The sequence below is a fragment of the Sipha flava genome, unplaced genomic scaffold (assembly GCF_003268045.1).
Source record: "Sipha flava isolate LNK unplaced genomic scaffold, YSA_version1 237_pilon_pilon, whole genome shotgun sequence".
In the NCBI taxonomy this organism is placed as follows: Eukaryota; Metazoa; Arthropoda; class Insecta; order Hemiptera; family Aphididae; genus Sipha; species Sipha flava.
In genome coordinates this window covers 768,832-790,057 of record NW_020272879.1, presented here as the reverse complement: position 1 = coordinate 790,057, position 21,226 = coordinate 768,832, and the positions used below count along the sequence as shown (strand labels likewise).

General features: G+C 27.6%; 1 protein-coding gene across 7 annotated transcripts in view; it reads right to left on the bottom strand.

The window, feature by feature from the left end:
• LOC112683929 (neuropeptides capa receptor) overlaps positions 1–21,226 on the bottom strand; it is a 137,565-nt gene that overhangs the window by 80,439 nt on the left and 35,900 nt on the right. For 6 of the 7 annotated variants that reach the window (XR_003148624.1, XM_025555154.1, XM_025555153.1 and 3 more), the window contains one exon: positions 15,810–16,140. Coding sequence is in view for 6 of the 7 variants with exons in the window: in XM_025555154.1 (XP_025410939.1) it covers positions 15,810–16,086 (277 nt within the window). In the remaining variant the exon portion in view is untranslated. Of the gene's footprint in view, positions 1–15,809; positions 16,141–19,916; positions 20,014–21,226 lie in introns of those variants that run through there. The other variant, XM_025555149.1, reaches the window with a different exon arrangement.

Genomic DNA, 21,226 nt, shown 5'->3' with positions numbered 1-21,226 from the left:
AAACTTTTTCACGTTACAATCGTCCAACATCCCAATGGCCTGAGTTGCTGCGGATTAATAAAATAATTAAGTATTTATCTGTTTACGAAGGTAAACTCTAACGATTATTTTACTTATAAATAATTAATGTGGAATATATTTTTATCCCTATAGCTTCATTTTTTTTCTTCTAAAATTAAAATTGAAAGTTTGAGATCTGCTTTGGTCGTTCTACGTAAAGGTCGTGATAGAGAACGCACGTGCACGTTTTATATGTTAAGTTAGGTAACTATATTTTTAGGCTGTTTATCACAGCGTGAATCCAAAAAGATCGCCACCACCGCGAAGTGGTCTGAAATGTATATTTAGCTTACATAAAATTATTTTTTTCGTTATAACTATAGTTATAACCAGTGGCGCCCAGACAGGTTACCAAAGGGTGCAATTGCATGTGGTCTCGTCGAGAGTGGGTGTATGGGTGGGTTGGTGGGTATATAATTGGACAACTTGAATACCAAAAATTATGGAGTACGGCAAGCAAATAACATTATTATTATAACACAAACATTATACCTATACGGCACTGGGTGTAGACATATTAATTTTAATTAATTTTAATAAATCTTAATTTGCCATATAATAATTTTTTGATCATTAGCAGTACAATTTATTTGCAGTGGTACAAATGAGAACATAAACAGATAACTATTACCGATTGTGATGTAGAAAAATGAATCTTATTCTGAGCCTGGCTACTACTCCTGTCACCCCCATTTACATAACAATTCATATTCGCCTATTATTATATTAATATAATTTAATGTTGACATTTTAAAAAGGCGTTCAACAGTGTGATTTAACGAATCCTGGAGAGGTATTTCTGTGCTATTTTCTGTACGATAATATTATTCGGATAAAATTGTTTTTTAGCAATAAGAACTTTTTCATATGGTGGATAAATATTAGACTTCCGATTTTTAGAACCAATTCTAATGCTACAATATTGTATTTTTGTTAGGCGATTATCAATAAGAAATGCTAAGGCTTCATTAGCTGTGATATGCAATATATATTATTATTAAAAGTATATATATATATATATGTGTGTAATGAACGGGAATATATATATTATTATTTTTTAATGACTCTCGAATTTTCTTAGCACGTTTAGGAGTTGATGTAATATATTTTATAAGTAATGCTACACTTCTATTTCCAGATTTAAATAATTTAGATGTCACAGCATATTTTAATTCCGGAGAAGCATAATTTTTTACAATATCCTGTACTTTTGTTTTTTTTAATCTTTCAGAACAAGAATTGAAATCTTTTTTCGGACGCCCAGTATGATTACTACATATTAGAGACTCATAAGTAAGTAGAATAAATTCTCTTTGGAGCCAAATGGAATGTTTTTTTCATAAAAATTGAAATCGTTCTATTGCATTGAGATCATTTTAGATTTAAATCTATTGCATAAGAACATATTAATGCCGAAATTCGGTCTTCGTATTCCAAATCCTTTTGTTGCCCATTATATTTTTCAAACATTTTACTAAATAAAAATGTCCTTGACCCAACAGAATGAGGATTTAATGTGCCTATTCCACGTAACATGTTGAATAGATCTTCATATGTGAAATTGATTGTTTGCATAACATTGCTGGAACATTCTAAAAATCAAATAAAACCCAGTTAGGCAATTAAAGGCATACGAAAGTTATTAGAATTGATTAATTAATGTATATATTAAATGAAAAATATATGGTACAAGTGTTACTATTTGATACTTTAAATTTATAGTATTTTTAATGTACAAAACTTTTTTTACATTTGAATATTGATATTGAAATAATTTTATTTATGCTTACCTCCATCTACAGTTTCCATGCTATACAATATCTATTACAAAATAATTTTAAAATTATTGGTTTACTTCAACCACAGTCGAAAATAAAATAAATGAATGGTCGATAATAAAACATAATACAGACAAATATCTGAATAATTTTATAAATAAATCGACTTAAGTAATGTGCATGGCAATATTTTATCAAATTATCAATTGTATAGACTTATAAGGGTAACATATAGTGCAAATTTATCATTTAGATAATATTTTATCATATTTAAAAATTTGTATTTTATGTAAGCTAAATATACATTTCAGACCACTGTGCATCGCCGTGGTGTGTAATAATTTACTAGGGAAAAAGTTCTTTTAAGTGCTCCAGCGATGGTTTCGTAGAAATTACTGTCAAATGACGTTATATCGTTTTGTATCAACGTTTATCACGCACACCTACTCGGACAGTTTATGAAAATTATTTGAACAAAAAAAAAAAAAAATAATAGTAATAACAACTTCGCCAAACAACAATATTCCGTTTAGTACATATATAACAATGCAAATGAGCGCATCGATAGACCGTATAAAATATGACTATAAAAACAATACATAACCGTCGAATGGAAACGCCTGTCGTAAATTACTGTTCATGCGTTTTGCATCGGCTGCAGCAGAAGATCATCGGAAGGCGTTCCAGGCGAACACAATAAAATGTAGGTGGTGTCTATTCGACATCGGTGTATCACAATGTAATAATAATTAATAGACCGAAAGCATTATAGTATTATAATGTGCATTATATCGATTATCATATTTAAATGTATGCACAGATTTATCGCTGGGCATAACCTGTAATATATACAATACACAAGCACGTGTGATTTCAAAACCATTTTTAGTCCTAGGTATTTTTGATTATCAGTATTATACAATAGTATTTTACCGTCGACCTAGATAGAAATAGCTGTAGGATGTACGAGATTTTGTAATACTTTTTTTTTAATATAAATCGAAAAACTAATGATATTATAACTTAATATTAGTTCATTCAACGTTTAAATATATAATGTAATATTCTAAATTAATTATAATTAATAGACTCGTATCGTATTCAAAACTTACAAGACAAGTAATTGTTTTATTTTTAACATTGTGATTGACGAGATAAGTAACTTCCTAATATGTATCAATAAAAAAAAAAAAAAAAATTCAAAGTTAATATTTTAGTTGTCGATTTCAAAACCATGATATCGATTGATAAAGTAAATACTGCTATTAAGGCTCTGCCACACTGTACGCGTTTTGACGCGTTGGTCAACGAACGCGTGTTCTTCTCGTTGGTCAACGATATGACTACGTCACATACAACACGTTATCTGAGCGAGCGATCTAGTATTATACTTTTCCAAAGAGCAGGTTCGCAGAATTTTCGTAAATAATGAGTAGTTCTGTCGATGAGGATATCCTTCTTCTTCGTGCACTATTATTTAGTGGTGAAAAGAAGAAACAATACTGAGTGCATCCAATTAATGAAAAAAGAGAAGACTTTGGTGTACACCACCATCTATATCGGAAACTGTAGTCATATGAAGATCGATTTTTTGTATATTTGCGCATGTCACATACCCTCTGCAATAATTTTCCATGCTTCCGCCTTCTTCACCACATTTTCGTAAGATTTATGTGAAATTTCGTACAAATATAAATTAATTCGATAGAATGCGAGAAATGCATGCTAGTATGACGAAACATTAATTAACAATACGAATAATTTTTGTACAGGTGTATGAATTTCATCATAGTTCAATGGGCAGTATGATAATATGATAAATAATGCGATGTTCACTGGAAACCACCTTTTATGCCGTAGTTAATATATTTAGTAGAAAGTTCGAATTAATACATCACAAAAACTGTAGCAATGGAGGTATGAAAAAGTAAGTGTGAATTCGGATTTTCACATGAAAATATTGTTCAATCTACAACAAACCGTATATATCTTTTTACACACTCATAAACTCCTACGCACGCACGCATGCATATATAAAGGGATTGTGTTTATTGTGTTGTTGTCCTTTGCAGATGCAATTTTTTTCAACCAAACAGGAGATCTAATGGAATTCGATTTGCAACAAACGAACAAATAAATCACTTACGTATATCATGCCTATTATTATTGCAATATTATTACTATTATTGTAGACGTGCAATCATGTATTTTTATTTATTTTTAAACACCCGTATTATATGTATACAAGCGTATTTAATTCATTTTAATAATTGCATCACACTATGTATAAAAATTAATTGTGAGTATAATAACAACTGGGATTTTATTAATGGTATAAGCAGGGACGTAATATAGTATTTATATAGAACGATTGTTTGAGAAAGTCACTTAGGCACTTATATTTGCGAAAAACTGTTTAATGTATAAACATTTCAAACAAATAAAATCATATTGCCTATTTTATTGGAAAAATGTGAGAGACAAATTGTTTCAATACTAAATAATTGATGACTATTTCATTGTAATTGAACACTAATATAAAAATTGTACGCATGAAGCTTATTTAAACAGAATCTTTATTTCATAGTGTCTCCGCGAATCGTCAATAATATAAAAGTTAAAACATCTATAATTCTTATTTTACTTGTGATTGTATGTTTTTAAATAAATATATAAAGACTTTTAATTTCAAACTCTTTTTTTTTTTTTTAATAGAACTTTTGAATTATATCGACTAACATTCGCTAAGTGCGTTTTTATTATAATAAATGAGTTCATCGATCACTTTAACAGAAATTATGTGGTAATTTAAAATGTAACAATATAAAACACCAACATCGAATGACTTTATTAAAAAAAAACTTCTGCAGTTATTATTATTAATAATTATAGCCCTAGGTTTGTTTTAGGGTGAATAATAATTATTCTATTAAACTTTACTATTATAATGTTCTTAGTAAACGTTTTTGAGCTTTGAGTTAATTTAAAATAATACTTTTTTTTATCTTAATAGGTACTTGTTAAAAGTATACAATTAATTTTAATAATCACGCGAGAAAATTTGAAATTAAAATAACTATTACTATATTTTTAATTTCTTTTTTAATAATCACAATTTATTTTTATTACACTCAAGAACAATAAGATAGTGCGATGTTTGCTCAGTCGAGATCAAATTAATTATTACATTAAAAAAATCCGTTATTATGTATAACTATTTCAGTTAATCGGAATGAATAGAACATCTGGTTTTATATATTATGTGACATGGTTATATTAGTTTAACTATAAATTCTATAAATTCTTAATTCCACATGCATTTGTTATCAATCATCACCATCAACGCAGTGGTATAATATGATATGGAAGTCATGCAACAGCCGCACCATTGTAATGTAATAATTTATTTCGCGACGATCTCATAACATCCGTTATTTTCCGTGAAGACGCATACAACTACATATACTAACTATACATATTATGTTAAATTCGTGAATCGATAACACGTCGGATATTGGTGTTAACATAGACGAGCGTTTAAAACGAACAAGACGACGGCGGCGTGTAACGGGTGGGATAATATACGGAGGCCGCATGCAGTATTTGGCTCGGGTCCCTCGTTTCGCTTATACCTGGGCACAATTCGTTTAATATAATATAGTATTGCGCTATTTATTTTTAACTCGAGAACAAGGTGAATGCATTTGACAAACGACCGACCTACGAAGCTCGGTTTACCCGAAAATAGTCAAAACTATCTGATAAAAACGAGCGTGTCATATAAATTTCGTTTTATCACGTTCTGCGTCAGGTGATTTCGCATTACGACTCGTCCGATTAGTAGAAATAGTAGTAGTAGTAACACCATCTGCACGTTTAATTTTCAATCGATTTATCACAACGGGGTTGTTTACACGAAACATTCTGACTGATTTCACCACCTAACCACAAAAATATGTATGACGAGTTAAAATATAGAAAAAACCGTAACGTTGTAAAATTAATTTAACTCCGTCGTGCCGCCGTCGCTCCGTTCACACAACCGTTTAAACCGGATGTTATCAATAACGTCACGGAACATTTAAGTTGATTCCGACTTTGTTTCATATTATTATAACGAATGGTCATAAAAAATGACGATAACGTCAATCGTTATCGGTCGGTATATATTTACTATAAATCATAATTATTCATCACGGATAAAAAGAAGCTACGGGACATTACTTTATTCCATTTTTTTTTTATAATCATTAAGACGTACGGTGTGCCTCAGTATTCTTGAAAGACTTTGTAGCTTATTTTTTATCGAACAATCTCCCTTCGTTCGATTATTGTGCTTTGATGTAAGAAATAATTAAAATACGATAAATATTCAACACAATGAACATTAACACCGTATGCCCAAACACATTATATCAAATAAATTTGTTGATTATGTAAATGGACAGGTAATAAATAGTGCAATACTTTTTATACGTGATATAAATCTGAGCGGGAGTAATTAGATAAATGATAATTAAATCCACTAAGTAGTAATTTTATCTTAAACGATCGAGAATTTCGATATCGGATAAGGTTATATTTGCAGTTAATTAATCATATTTCAATGATCACCGATTTCAAGTTATAAAGAAAAACGTCGCAAAATAGATCCAAGGCATCAGTCGATAGTGTCTGCACCATAGTTCTTCATTATTTTGTACCGAAAAAAAACATTTCCAGAGAAACACGATTAATATCGTATAATTGAGTTCACGGAACAGGAGATTATATGGTTATAATATTGTAATGTAGTGAAGAAAGCTCCGTTAACGTCATGATAAAAAGTTCCTGATATTGCACTTTAGTTCCAGATATGTATAGGAAGATCGGTATTGCGTTTTTAATATTTAGGATTTAAATGATTTCAATAGAAATTTATTGTATTTATATAAGTATACTTATAAGTGTTCAAATAAAACGAGTCATTAAAGTTGTACTTTACAAAAACTGAAAAAGTGCTTATCTAATTAATTGAATGACAAATATTAATTTATTTAATTTTACCAAACTATACTATTGAAGTGAATATATTATGCGTTGGGAATGCGCTATTAAAAATTAATTCAAGCTTGAATTATAGTAGGTTTTTTAGAACTAATTTGTTTTTGTTTTTTCTTAGAAAAATTAACTGAAGTTATTTGAACATTACTCATTTATGTTTATTATTACATTTCTAATCGATTAGAGAATCATTATGAAAATAAATACAATTTTAAAGTACCTATTAAATATTTTAATTATTAAGTAGAAATATTTATTTTTATCTTTGATTTTTACTTCAACTTATATACTTGATTCGTTCTGGGGTTTTGTAAAATTTATAAATATCATTAATGATAACCAAAGTTCGGGATTTATAGCATTTACCATACATACATACATTGGTACATAACATAATTTTGCTATTTATTGTAAAATATAGCAGAGCGTGAAATAAATTCAATTATTGATGTTATGATACTAAATTTAAAATTTGAATATGCAAATTTTTGCATATTTCATAGATTTTGCAGGAAAGTGTTTAATTTACGTTTTTGTGCTTATTTTTTAAATCGAATAGCATTTAAATTTGAAAACTTCTGGACAAATTTAATTATTCAATGTAACAATAAAGATACCTATGTCAGATAAATATAAATTTATTAATTTGTTGATATAAATGGAAATTATTAATTAGTTCAACTAATTATTAATAATAATTAATGAAATGCATATTTTTAAATTTTAATGTTTAATCTATGGTTTTTAAGTACATATTTTATCGTTTATTATTAATTTAATTGCTATAACTCCCGAACCCTGGTTGTGACTTTGCCAAAAATTCTAGAACAAAACTGAATACTGCATCGTAAATGTATAATGTTGTATACAAAAGATACTGACTGTTAAAGTTGAATTTACCTGACATTCATTAAATCCTTAGTTACTATAGTATAATTCACTATTATTAGGGTAAGGGATTCATTTGTAGCGGAATTAATTGGAGAATCCAAGAATATATGATATAATTTAGTTTTCCTAAAGTTCGATGTTACGAGAGTACAACGGATATAAGTGACATTGAAAAAATATTCATCAAATTTGTTGAAACGCCAATTTTCTTTAGTAGAATTAATATTACTTGTAAGTTGTTGTGACATGTATTTGATAGAGTACAATGGTTTAAAATCAATTGAATGATTGAGATATTGTTTTTTTTTTTCATTAGCATAACGCTTGAATAATCATTGGGTAAGAGTGAAAGTCGTTTCAATATATCGATATAATGTTTTATTATTTTCTTTATACTATATACTATATACTACATTTAAATTTTTGTAACTTTGGGATGAAATGAACATACCAAATAATTAATACCAAGATAACTTTACTTTTCTATACCTAACTTAGTAGCTTCTAATTAATCATTCTATGAAATATTTGAATTAAATTGCACTCAATCAATCACCTTGTCATATCAACTATAGCAAACTTATGTATCATTGTTTTCAAGTTAAATAACAATAAATACACTTTCTTTGTAGAAACTCAATACATAAATGTATATAATTAACGTATATTAATAATATTTTTAATAATAATTTTTTTTGAAAACTATGATTATACAGTATATAACAGACTGCTGCACGTACTACTCCGGATCAAACTCAATATCCCAACTAATCTGAACGAAGCCATCGGAACAACAATCATTGTTAATCTAATCCGTTATCTTGAGAAAGCAGAGCTTGACAAATTAATTTAAAAAAATAAAAATAAAATATTTTATGTTAATTAATGTAATATATATATATAATAATGTAGTTTCTTAAAAAAAATAAATGTATTGATTGCCACAACAGCCGAAGTTATAATTTAGATCAATAAAAAAATTAAAAAATATGATTGTAGTTTGTATTCAACTATATCACCATAAATATTTAAACATAATTATGTGGTTTCTTGAACACTGAATTTATATATTTTACATATTATAACTTATAGCTTGAGGATATTCCTGTTCAAAAATATAATATGTAACAGAACAATTTATTTTAAACTTTAATTATAAATAAAACTTAATAGGGATAAAACTTTGCTATCCATTATCCTACATTTGGTTTTTTTTTATACTTTTGAGGAATATTCATTATTAAATGAATTATAATTTGGACATTATTTTTTACCTTCTCACTTCTAAACGTTAACTTTCTCTTTCTTAATACTGAATCTTGACTTAAAATAGTCCTTACATTTTTATTTTTATTTTATCAAAAGGAAAACAGAATGAGATAAAAAAATAAAAATAGAAAAAATAAAACGTTTTTATTTAAATTTTATAAATATTAAATATGGCATTAAGTTTTTTTAAAGAAACAGTTAAGAAAAATATTTTTTTTTTCTGAATCTATATAATAAATATTTTGTAGTAAGTATTGTGTGATTTAATTTTATTATCCCTATTTGTACAATTGCCTTACAGTATAAATTAATTTTATGAAAAAAAAAATTAATAATATGTATAGTACTCTTATAACTTCATTAGTTTTGTTTTTTATTGTGTTATTGATTTTATTTTCTGATTTTTTTCTATTCCTAATTTGAACAAATTTATAGTATATGGTATTATCTATTTATCAAATAAAAAAAGTAATACATTCATATTATATAAATACAGCTTTAAATTAAAAATCTTTACTCTTTAATAACACTTGTACATATACTTAAGTATTGATAATATGAAATTGCAAAATCTAACATTAAAAAATACTGTATCAAAAATATTATTAACTAACATTTATATTTATTAAAAAAAAATTCTTAGGTATTAAATTACGTTAATTTTATTTAACTAAATTAGTGTGTTAAATAACTTATTGAATACTCCTATATACTGTACAATTTGTTAACCACAACACAACTGTGGGTGATGTTTGTAATTAAAATAAATTCAACCTAAATTATGCATTCTCTGCCAAAAAATAATTAGTAAAAAACGTAATTAAATGACGACAAAAATAATTCGAAGATTGCTTTTTTGTAGTAATAAAACAGAAATGGCTTATAATTATTAAAGGCTTGTCATTTTTGTAGACAGTACTTGGGTATTAATATTATATATATATATATATACAGGATTTATAAGCACATATCATTTAAATGTGTAAGTTAATACTTTTAACCATAAAAATTCTATGAAAAACTCAGATAAAAGAATCCATCAAACAATGACACTTAAAAGTTTGTATTTTATTCATATTATACTTGCATGTCTATGTTTTAAATTCTTAAAGCATTTGTGTAATGAATCATAGTGTTTTTTTGCAAATTTCAAAAGTTAATAAATCATGGTTCAATCCAATTTTCTTACGCATACATTCTGATGGTATTTGAGCAGAATATTTTATAGAAAATTGTTGTTGTTTTTGATTTGGTGTTAATAACAAGTATACGAATGTGTAGGGTACGGCTCGAGGGAAATAAGAAAAGCATTTTATAAATTTAATAATTTATTCATTTTTAATATATTTTATATAAATCTCATTTTAAAACAAGGAAAAACAGGAATTATTCTCGTATTACTGTAGATTTACACGATTTTTTTTTTATACGTATGATTTCAACATAATAAAAAACGCAAGTAATAAACGTATATTATAAACGTAGATACTATGTAGTATGTAGTATCATATTGAAATGTTGGATCAAGAAACACTTTTTTAAATATATTGAAACTATATAAATGGAAGATGTTCAAAGTTGATATTGAACAAATATTTATATACCTATGTTTAAATGATTCTGTGAAGTTTCCGTGAAGAAAAAAAATCGGATAACCAAATGCACGTGCTCATCATGCGATACTGAAAGGAAGAAAAAAAATGTCGAGTAAAAAGATTTTTTGTTCGGTTATTAAAATTTGTAAAAAAAAATGTACACCAAATATCTGAGAATTTGACTAAATCGTATGGAAATATCACGCATTACAACCAAACAATCAAGATGAAAAGAATGTTTTATGTGTTATTGCGTGATTGTTGCTTAAATGTTTAAAAATAATATTTTACATTTAAATTCTAGTAATGGATCCATTCGATTTATTTAATGACTGGTTTTATTTCCATGTTTTTGTGGCACTAACATTTATCCCATAAAAGTAGGTTTTGTTTCAAAACTTATGGAATATTATACTCAAACAACACACTGCTCGAAAGAAAATTGGTGATATACGTAAAGAAAATTGTTAAAAATAAATCATTGATGATAATAGCATTAAAATGTTGAAATTATTCCGAGCTGTATTACGCATGTCTTTTTTAACGTGTGATTATTTACATTAAAGTTGTAGATTTGTATTTATTTATAGTAAATACAATGCGAAGTGCATCGTTGTGATATTAAATGAAAACCAACGTCTATTTTATACAATTTTCTGGCTGAATTTATGAATAAATATTATTTTTGAAATGATATATGGCAATATTATGACACAACAAGACTTATGTGAATTATATTAGAAGATTATGTTGCGGAAGATGCATGCAAAGTCACAGGGGAAGAAGATCTCACGTATATTGGAATGAATACCACATAATATAAGGAGTGATCTTTGATAACGTGGCCATAGGATATATTTAGTGATCACTCGGACCAATAAAAAAATAACAGAATTTCGTTTAAGATGGTTTAGACATATTTTTTGTTCATAATGAAAAATATAGAATTACTGGCACGTGAATGGTAATGGAAAAATTTTCAAAATTTACATAATACGGTTCATAAAAGTGGATGGAAACTAGAACCAAGAAATTTCGCAGAAAAATTAGATAAATCACGAGTAAGTAAATATTGAGTTACATGTGGATGTCGAGATCGTACAATACAGGATGACAAGATCGGCAAAGTGAATCCATTATATGTGAACTTGAAAACAAGATAGTAGTAAAAAAAATGTGGGGAGGGAGAGGCAATAATTTAGTGTCCACAATCTATGTTTCGATTGATATGTCGACGTTATTAAATGTAATTGAATTTTATTAAAAAAATACAAGTATGAACTATGATTACAATAACTATTATTCTCATATATAATCTAGTTATTGTAAATAAAGGGCAAAATAATTGTTCATTTATAGTTAGTTATTATGCTAAAAGAAAATATTTACAAGTCGTTTAATTCATAACGATTTCTTTAGAAAAAAATATTACCTGTGTGTTAATGAATATCGACTGTATTGGATCCATGAATAAAATTTCAATTTAAATTGAACCGAGTTAAACGCAGTTTAACTTTCAACACATAATTTAACAGATTTATATTTTATGAATATTTTTGAAAATAGACCTTAATTTACTCAAACTTATACATATATATTTTATATACGATATCAATATGCTCTAATAACCACTTTTTCAAATATTAAATAAATGCATGTTTGAATGCATGTGGAATAATAAATGCATTTAAAAAAAAAAAATGTACAATCGCACTATATACAGGGGCAATATTGGCGTTTGAAATCGACTAGTGTTATGTACAACTAATCTAGACGCACAATAATAATATGAACTTATTTTTAAATAAAACGATGTGAAATTTACTGCGTGTAAACACTTTATTATACAGCGAAACGATACAGCTGTTTCCTACTAGTCTTTTATAGTAACTGTCAAATGTATTTGAATATTTTGCGTATTATTATTATTCGCTTGTATTAACATGATCTTTATTATCTGTTCAACTTAAACATTTTAAACGTATTATTATTACTCCAACGCCGCATGATAATATTAGTATGTTAGCGCACGTACGTCAATCACAACGTGAAGCAATATAATATTGGATTTATTTGCGCCAACGAGTTATCGTAGTATTAACTGTTCACGGATTCAATTTAATAGCACGTGACATTACGTGTAAATGTAAGCTATACCGAATAATATGCATACGGCGGACGCGAAAAAGAAATTAAATATAAATAAACCGTAAGATAACGGAGTGTTTCCTGTGTGTGTGATAGGAAAAAGTTAAATAACACCAGTTTTCTCGGACAACCACAAGGAGTGTTAATGTGCACGTGGCTCATCGATAATATTGTTAAAAAAAACTGATTTATTATGTCCGAAGGCGATGCATTGATACTTAATTTGTTGTATGAATTTAAATTACATCAAAAGCAACATAAATCTCATAAATAAAAACTTAAACAATCATGTTAAAAACACGAAGAACAATTTAAATCTTAAGTCGTCACGGTATCTATGACATTTAATGAAATTATGTATTCATGAATATGATAATATAATACAATATTAAATAAATTTTGTAGCTACAAGTATGCCCATATCTTAACCGTTGATTGGTAAAGAACATTGTTGATCATTGTAATATGTTATTAAACTAAAATACTGTAATAATAATTATTTTTATCAAGAAATTTCATTGTACAATATATACGTAATAGTTATCCTGATTATTTTTTGAATTTACAAGTGTAATTCTTTCAGCAAAAAACATTTTTATCGCGATCCTTTCGATATCGCGATGCGAATTGAAAATTAGCTTGAAAAAACGGAAAATATTTTCATGTTTGAGCACAATAAACTCACGTTAAATATCGAATTCACATGACATGACACATCAATCGCAATCTCATGTAAGTAATTGAATATACGAATCAGTTTTGGAAAATTGTATGCTATTGGTTGTAGCTCAGATTACATGTATACCATTTTGGACATGGTACGAATCACATACGTTTTTATATTTTAGCGCAAACTATATACGTTCGAACAATTCACACGTGTTCGTTCAAGTGACGGCTTTTGGTCAACGGTTATACGTGGCATTGGTGGCATACGAATGCTTCCACTTGGACTGTAAACTGCAATCGATATTGAAGTTTCTCGATTTGAGTGGTGCATTATTCCTTGGGAAACAAAAAAAAAAAAAAAATCCGTCGACGTATACGTGCAAAATTATCTTAGTGATAAGATCGTAATGGTGAACTGCTACGAAAAACTAATGGTATCGCGCCTAACGTGATGAAAACAAAAACGCAAAATAGGCGAGAATGGCATACTAAGAATAACAAAACGGCGCTTTGTATAGGCAATTTAGGTACATTCATGACGAGAAACGATTTTCAAACCACTCGCGCTCGCCTACGCATTCACAAATCGTTATTATTGTTTTAGGAACTAATATTTTACACTTTTATTGTAATGTACTCTCAACGTACCATATTATATATTATTATTATGGTACACCGGTAAAATCCGTTTTTCTTTTCAAAGTTTTTTTTTTCTCATTGGGAACGGAAAAAAACTCAGATGTTGTTTATAAGAATTTTTATTACGGGTAATAAAAATATTGTTGACAATGTTATTTTAATCGTAATAAACTACATTAAAAACAGTTGAAACATTTGGACGCAAATAGTTTAAATGACGCGATTCCTTAAACAAGTTGAGCACTATATCGGTTTTTTAAATAATAACATTTATTTTATTCACATTTTATTGTAACAACAGCCGTACTTGCATATAATATTCGTATTTATATATACTCGGGGTGGGCAACTGGTGGCCCGCGAGCCTTTTTTATCTGGCCCATAATATATTTTAAAATTACATCATACAATTTTAAAGTTTATCATCTGTATTCTGACTTATCGATATAATAATTGTTATCTAGTATTAAACATCGTTTAGTTTTCAACCGTAGTTGTTTGTACCGAACTATTTAACTATATCAGTTGCTTCATACCATTCGTATTATGCTGTCATGTGTGTTTAATTTATTATTTTCGTGTACATAAATGCTAATTAAAATTCATATTTTGATTGATTTTTTTTTCTTTTCTATGCTCTAGCCCGCTAGATTTTAATTTTCTAAAAACTAGCCCTCTAGTAACTTTGAGTTGCCCATCCCTGATATATACCAACAAAAACATTGTTTTTGGCAGGTTATCGATACCAATAGTGATCCTACTTATCAATAGTCACCATTATCAAATTATTATAATTATTCAGTTACCATTACGAAGTGACCACTAGATTCACGCTACTTAAAGAGCCTATACATTAGAGAGTGGCCATTATAGCTCTTATCGATGGATAAACACGTTGATCATTTTTTGTCTTCGATGTTTTGAACATGCTTTAAATCACATAAGTTATATCTAATCTGTAATCTTTTGTCAGCACGAACTGAATTCTAATCCATGATTATCTATAGTTAATATTGGGCAAAAATTACAAATTATCTGTTATTCTCGAAATACTCCCACTATTAAGTTTTTGATCAGATTGAGTCCTAAATATACTTGAATGATATATTAATTAACAGAATTATTCGTATTGGTTGGACAAAAGTGTTATCGATCGGTACATACCTATATAAGCTCTCTAATAGTTTGTGGTGTTTTCAGCAAATATAATTTCCAAAGTGATCTATTTCCTGATAATATTTTTTTCCGAAGTTCCATATGCTTAAAACTCTATTTCTCAAAGATCATTTTACCCGACTGTTATTCTTCCAAAAAAAAAAAAAAAAAAATCTATTTACGATAAAATTAAAATCGCATAAAGTTCACAATCTCAATGTAACTTAGCGATTAAAAATAATAATATCTAGTTAATAGTATAACATATTGACATATTATAAAACTCGGTATATGAAAATCATCACTCGTAACAATGCCAACAACTAACCAATAAGGGTCATCCCCAATTGATTTTTATATATTTTCGTTTACTAGAGTATTTTGATGATTTTTGATTTTTCTGGAGAAATACCATTCGGAAACAATACCATTTGAGGGAAAGGATGTTTGAAACTTACGGGAAAATACTATCGAGGCAAGACGATCATTCGGGAACTTGGATTCGGGATAAAAAAGCGGCGGTACCTACCCTATCACGACAGCGGTACAAGGTGCCACTTACCTAGTAGCAATAGTGTGAGATCGGACACGGCCAAGCTGAACAGGTAGTAGTTAGTGGCCGTGTGCATGAAGTTGTTGCGGACGATCACCACGCAGACGGCTATGTTTCCGATCACGCCTGTGACGAAGATGAACACGTAAATGGCGGTGATGGGCACGACTATGTTCAGCGACAGATGCTTGGGCCCGCGGGTCCTCAACAGGTAACTCTCCATCGTCTCGTTCGCATCCTCTTCGAGCTGCACCAGGTACGAACCGGTGCCCGTCGTGTTGCTCATGTTGTCGTCGTTAGCACCGCGGCACCGAGCACGGCGTCCATTTACACGCAGCCCCTGCAACGGATCCCAAACAAATCGATGTAATGTAACACGCACTGACGTATTTACACCCCGGGGAAGTTTTTTCGAAACTTTATTATTGGTAAGCAAACAACGTGCGTAAATCATTTATTCGAAATCAGAATCGATGGATAAATATTTGTTCGAAACGATGGGTTCATCGTCCTACGACCATAAGAAAATGTTCCCACGATCAGCGCTGATCCGAACAATATATAAATCATATATTGACTTAAAAACTTTATGTAAATTACATATCGACAGCCACTTCCGAGAGAACTTTTTCAACTTTAAAACTAGTACGAAAACTTATTTGAGGGACATTTAATGAGTTAGAAAATTGTAACAAAAATTGTACCGTTCGCCGATCGGTATCACGTGTGTTTAAATATTCAAGTATTTACTATACGAATCGAAGACATTGGATACTAGTTATGATTAAGAGTTTGGTCTTGTGCAGGTTTAATTATTTAATATATTTATGATGGTACTGTTCCAAACTAAATCAACTATTATTCAAGTGATCGTGATAAAACGTGATAAAAGATAAGTTCAGTTTACAGGTGTACATACATCTTGATACATATGAGCACTCATGTAAATCTTACTAATTTAGTTACTTTGTTACGCTAGAAATTGAGTTTTGAAGTAGATTTCAACAATAACTTAACAATTATTAAATCATTCATTTTTTTGATTCTGAATGAAACGAGGAATGTATTGTGTGTTCTTTTGTTATATTGTGATCTTGATATGTGAGTTTTTTTTCTTGTGCATCTATGTACATAATTTCAACCAGAAGGATTGTTTCGATCACAAAAAAATAAAAAATAAAAAATAAGAATTGGTTTCTAGTTGAAAGGTGGTCACTTTTTTGATTTCTCAATAGTTTCCCAAATAATTTAAAAAATACAAGGAGGAGAGTTCGCATAATAGTATTTTGATGTAATTTACTTACATACCTAAATTTTTTGTTGTGAAAGTTATAAAATTGAAAATTCAATTTACCTTGTTAAGAAAATCAGTTAACTAGTATCTGTCTATATTGACTATCTTTAGAAATATAAGCTCATTCATTTAGAATAATTTTTTTGAGAGAATGGTATATTGGTTTTAAAGACCAATACAACTATATCATTCATCTATCTTTGTATCCTATGCCACCTGGGAGTTATTCTGGTTTTTTTTTTTTTTATAATACTAATTAGTTTTTTTTTATAATATGTACATACAAGTAGTGCAATAAGTAAATTTGATAATTATAAAATATAGAAAAAGTAAATTACAATGTTAATTACATTTAGTTATGGGAAATAAGGCACACTAATTTAATTTTAAATATAGCAATATAAATTAATTTATTATAGTTATATAAATTATTTATCCATAAGTTTATAATTCATAATTTAGTTATGTAATCTATATTTTGTTTTACGCCATAATATCTATGTGGAAATGCTATACTAACGTGATCCCCGAATGATTCTAATTTCAGTCTAATCTTAGTCAAATACAATCAAATGTACTATTGAGATGAGTTTGGACAAAATCGCTTGATGATGTGAAACAGACGTGAATGTCTGTCGTTGCTCTGATTTTGCGAACTCATCAGCGTAGGCGCAACTAATTCAACAATTTTAGTGGATCACAAAACGTATAGAGCTCATTAACTCGTAGGTGCTTTACTCTTCCCCTCTAATTTGCATTATAAAATGTACAATATCTCCTTGTAGATGTACATTTTAATTCACAATAAAAACAATTTTAAAAATAATTATAGCTACAGTAAGCAATAAGCATAGAAGATTAAAAGTTTAAAATAAATCGGAATCAAAAACTTGAAATGCAAAAATGCCTCCTGTCGACCCTTTTGGGTCTTGTGCATCGACAATAAAAAATTTATTCCTTCCCGCCACTTATTTTTGTTCACGATTGCACGAATATTCTAATATATTATATATATATATAGTCTAATATTCTAATAATACATTATAATAATAATATGTAAATTTATCGAATGCACATATATGTTTATACATACTAAAATGGGTATTTTAATTAAAAACGGATTATCATGCATTTATCATACGTATACGTAATGATATTGGTGGTTTTCGTCGTATAGACGACTTTTCAAAGTAAACAAATGTACATACATTACCTATGCAACAATCCACAGATTCCACAGATTGTTATGTATCGACGGTCACTAATATTACATAACAAACCGAGTTCGCTTTAGTTGTTTCAATTTTATCGTTTCTAGTCGTTTGCAGTACTAATAACTTAGAAATATAATTCAGACGGATCCCATCCACGGATTTGATAATTTTAAACACTATGAATAAATTATGATTTTAGTTATAAGTAGCTTATAAATAAATTTCAATATAGAATCATTTTGAAAGAAAATATTAGAACTAATTAATTCTATGATATAATACAAAATGTTACAATATAAAATTGAAAAATTGACCCTATTTACTCGTATTTAAAAAATTAAAAACAGAAAAAAGCAAAAGTTATGTAATTTTTTTTATAATTTTTTTTCTTTAATTTAAAAAATTATCAATAACGTTATAAAATAGTGACGCAAATAGTTCTTATGAATTCCGAGTTTGGACTTTTAAAAGGTTTAAATAATATTTTCTAGTTATTTAAGTAATATGTATACTCGTATAGTTTATTTATAAACACTCTAAATGGTTTAAAATTTAATATTACAAGTATACATGGCTTATGTAAAATGTTTTTTTTTTTTTTTTTAATAACCGATAAAGTTATTTATATAAGCGTACATGAGTTGCATTTGATAAGTACATATTAATACCAACATATTAATAAGCTGTTATTTATGAATATTATTAATTTCAGTTTTTATCAATAAATACAGTATCACCTCGATAACTCGTATTTTCGATAACTCGAAGGAATGTCTTGGCCCCTGCCTTACAATATATGATATACGTGATAAATTTTGTCGATAATTCAAATTTTGCTAACTCGAATTTCTCGATAAGTCGAAGTATTTATAGTTGAATTTTGGCTTATAACTCAAATTTATATAATAATATATAACACCTACATACCTCGATAACTCGAAGGTCAAATAACTAAGTGTATGATTATAAATAACGATAATCGTAAATGAAAACCTATTAATATTATCAATCTAATATTTACCTATTGCTTAAAAGGACAGTTATAAATTTAACGCTATATTATAACTTTGCCTAAAACTACTCATACCCAGGCATTACATATTTTACAGGTTGTATATAAGTGCATTCAAAAACAATGAGAATATTGGAGAAGAAATTTTTTACGTGCTAAATGTTATTGATAACTTTAGAGTTAAGTCAAACAATAAAAAACAATCAAAAATATCAGATTTCTTTAAAATATAGTTATAATTTATTCATTACATTGTATTTTCTTTATTACATACAATTTATTACTTTTTTAACTTATACTAATTTTAAAATTTTAATATAATATACATACCTACATACATTATATATTTATTAGTAAATATAGTAACTCGAATTTTTTTTGCCGATTTGAGTTATCGTGGTTCCACTGTAATTGACTTGCTCAAAAATTCACATTGTATTAAATCATATTATTCTTTCCTAGAGCATAACAGAGTGAGAACAAGTGCAATAGCACTCCACAATTTTAAACTAGTTTTTTTAATAAATTTATTTTAAACAATGTGTAAAGGTTGAATAGTTGTCCATAACGATATTTGTATACAACCCTTGAAATACCTGGGATAGCAATGCACATTCATCCTCAATGACCCCACTGAATCCCTCACAAGTAACTGCAACATCCGGTAGAGGAATTTCAGCCACCGAGATAAATATAGGTACAGTTTGACCAAGCCTTTATAACATAAATTTTAATTAAAAATTGTCTTGAAATAGGACAAGAATAGCGAAGAACATTAGTATTTTCTTAAAGTGATTCGATTTCTGTTTCACGGGTTAGATTTTTGTATAAATGTTGAAAATGGAAAAATGAAATGTTGTTTTCATCGAAATATGTTCACTATTTTTTTTGATGATATTTATTTTTTCATTTTTTTACTTTTACTTTTACGTTACTTTATTGACCATAAAGATGGTTCGTCAAATAAATCATTAATTATCTGACTATTTTTATGATCTTTGTAAAACGGGAAATTGTGTTGTTTTCGGACAAAATTATTGGTCACTTCAACACTGACTGAATATATACGAGCACTTTATAAGTATACAAAAAAGCTTAATAGCTTGAAGGCTAATATATACAATATCATTATATACCATATTCGTATAAATAACCAGTCTATTAGTTTTCTAAAATATGAACATTTTAATTCAAAATTAAAGAAAAATTATACCCTATTATGTAGTTAAGTTGAGGTATATAGGTTTTCAGTAATATATATATATATATATATTTAAAATATATTAAATAATGAAATTATATTGAAAATAATTTTTAAAATAAATATATTTCATGAAGTAAATAAAAGAAATAGAACAAGAGAGTGAAAATCAAAATATTATATTTGATAGAATTCATTATTAGATTTCGTAAAAAAATGCACAAACGAGTATTTATTTGAAAAGAAAATTTATTTTTTAATTAAAATGTAATATTTGTGAGAAGGCATTCTTTCTATACTAATTAACATGCTTTTTAATTTATTTACAATATATTAATTTATTACATCTATATTACTATTGCAAAATACTTAATACATAAAAATAATCCAATAAACATTTTATTCAATTAAAAAATAATATCATATAATATACTTAATTTGTTCCAAATAACTGTAAACAGCAAGTATATAGTATAAGGCTATTTGTTTAAAAATTAAATAAATTAATGTAGTAAAAATTCTTATAAAATTATGATAATCAAAATAAAAATCAAATGTATAGGTGATATTTTAGAAATATTATTAAATTTATTACTCTTATAGAAATTTGAACAGAACATTATTAAATATTCTCCCTACGATTTTGCAATTTAATTCCAAAATGTATAGGTATTTAAATCTTAATTTAGAGCTATAACGGACAAT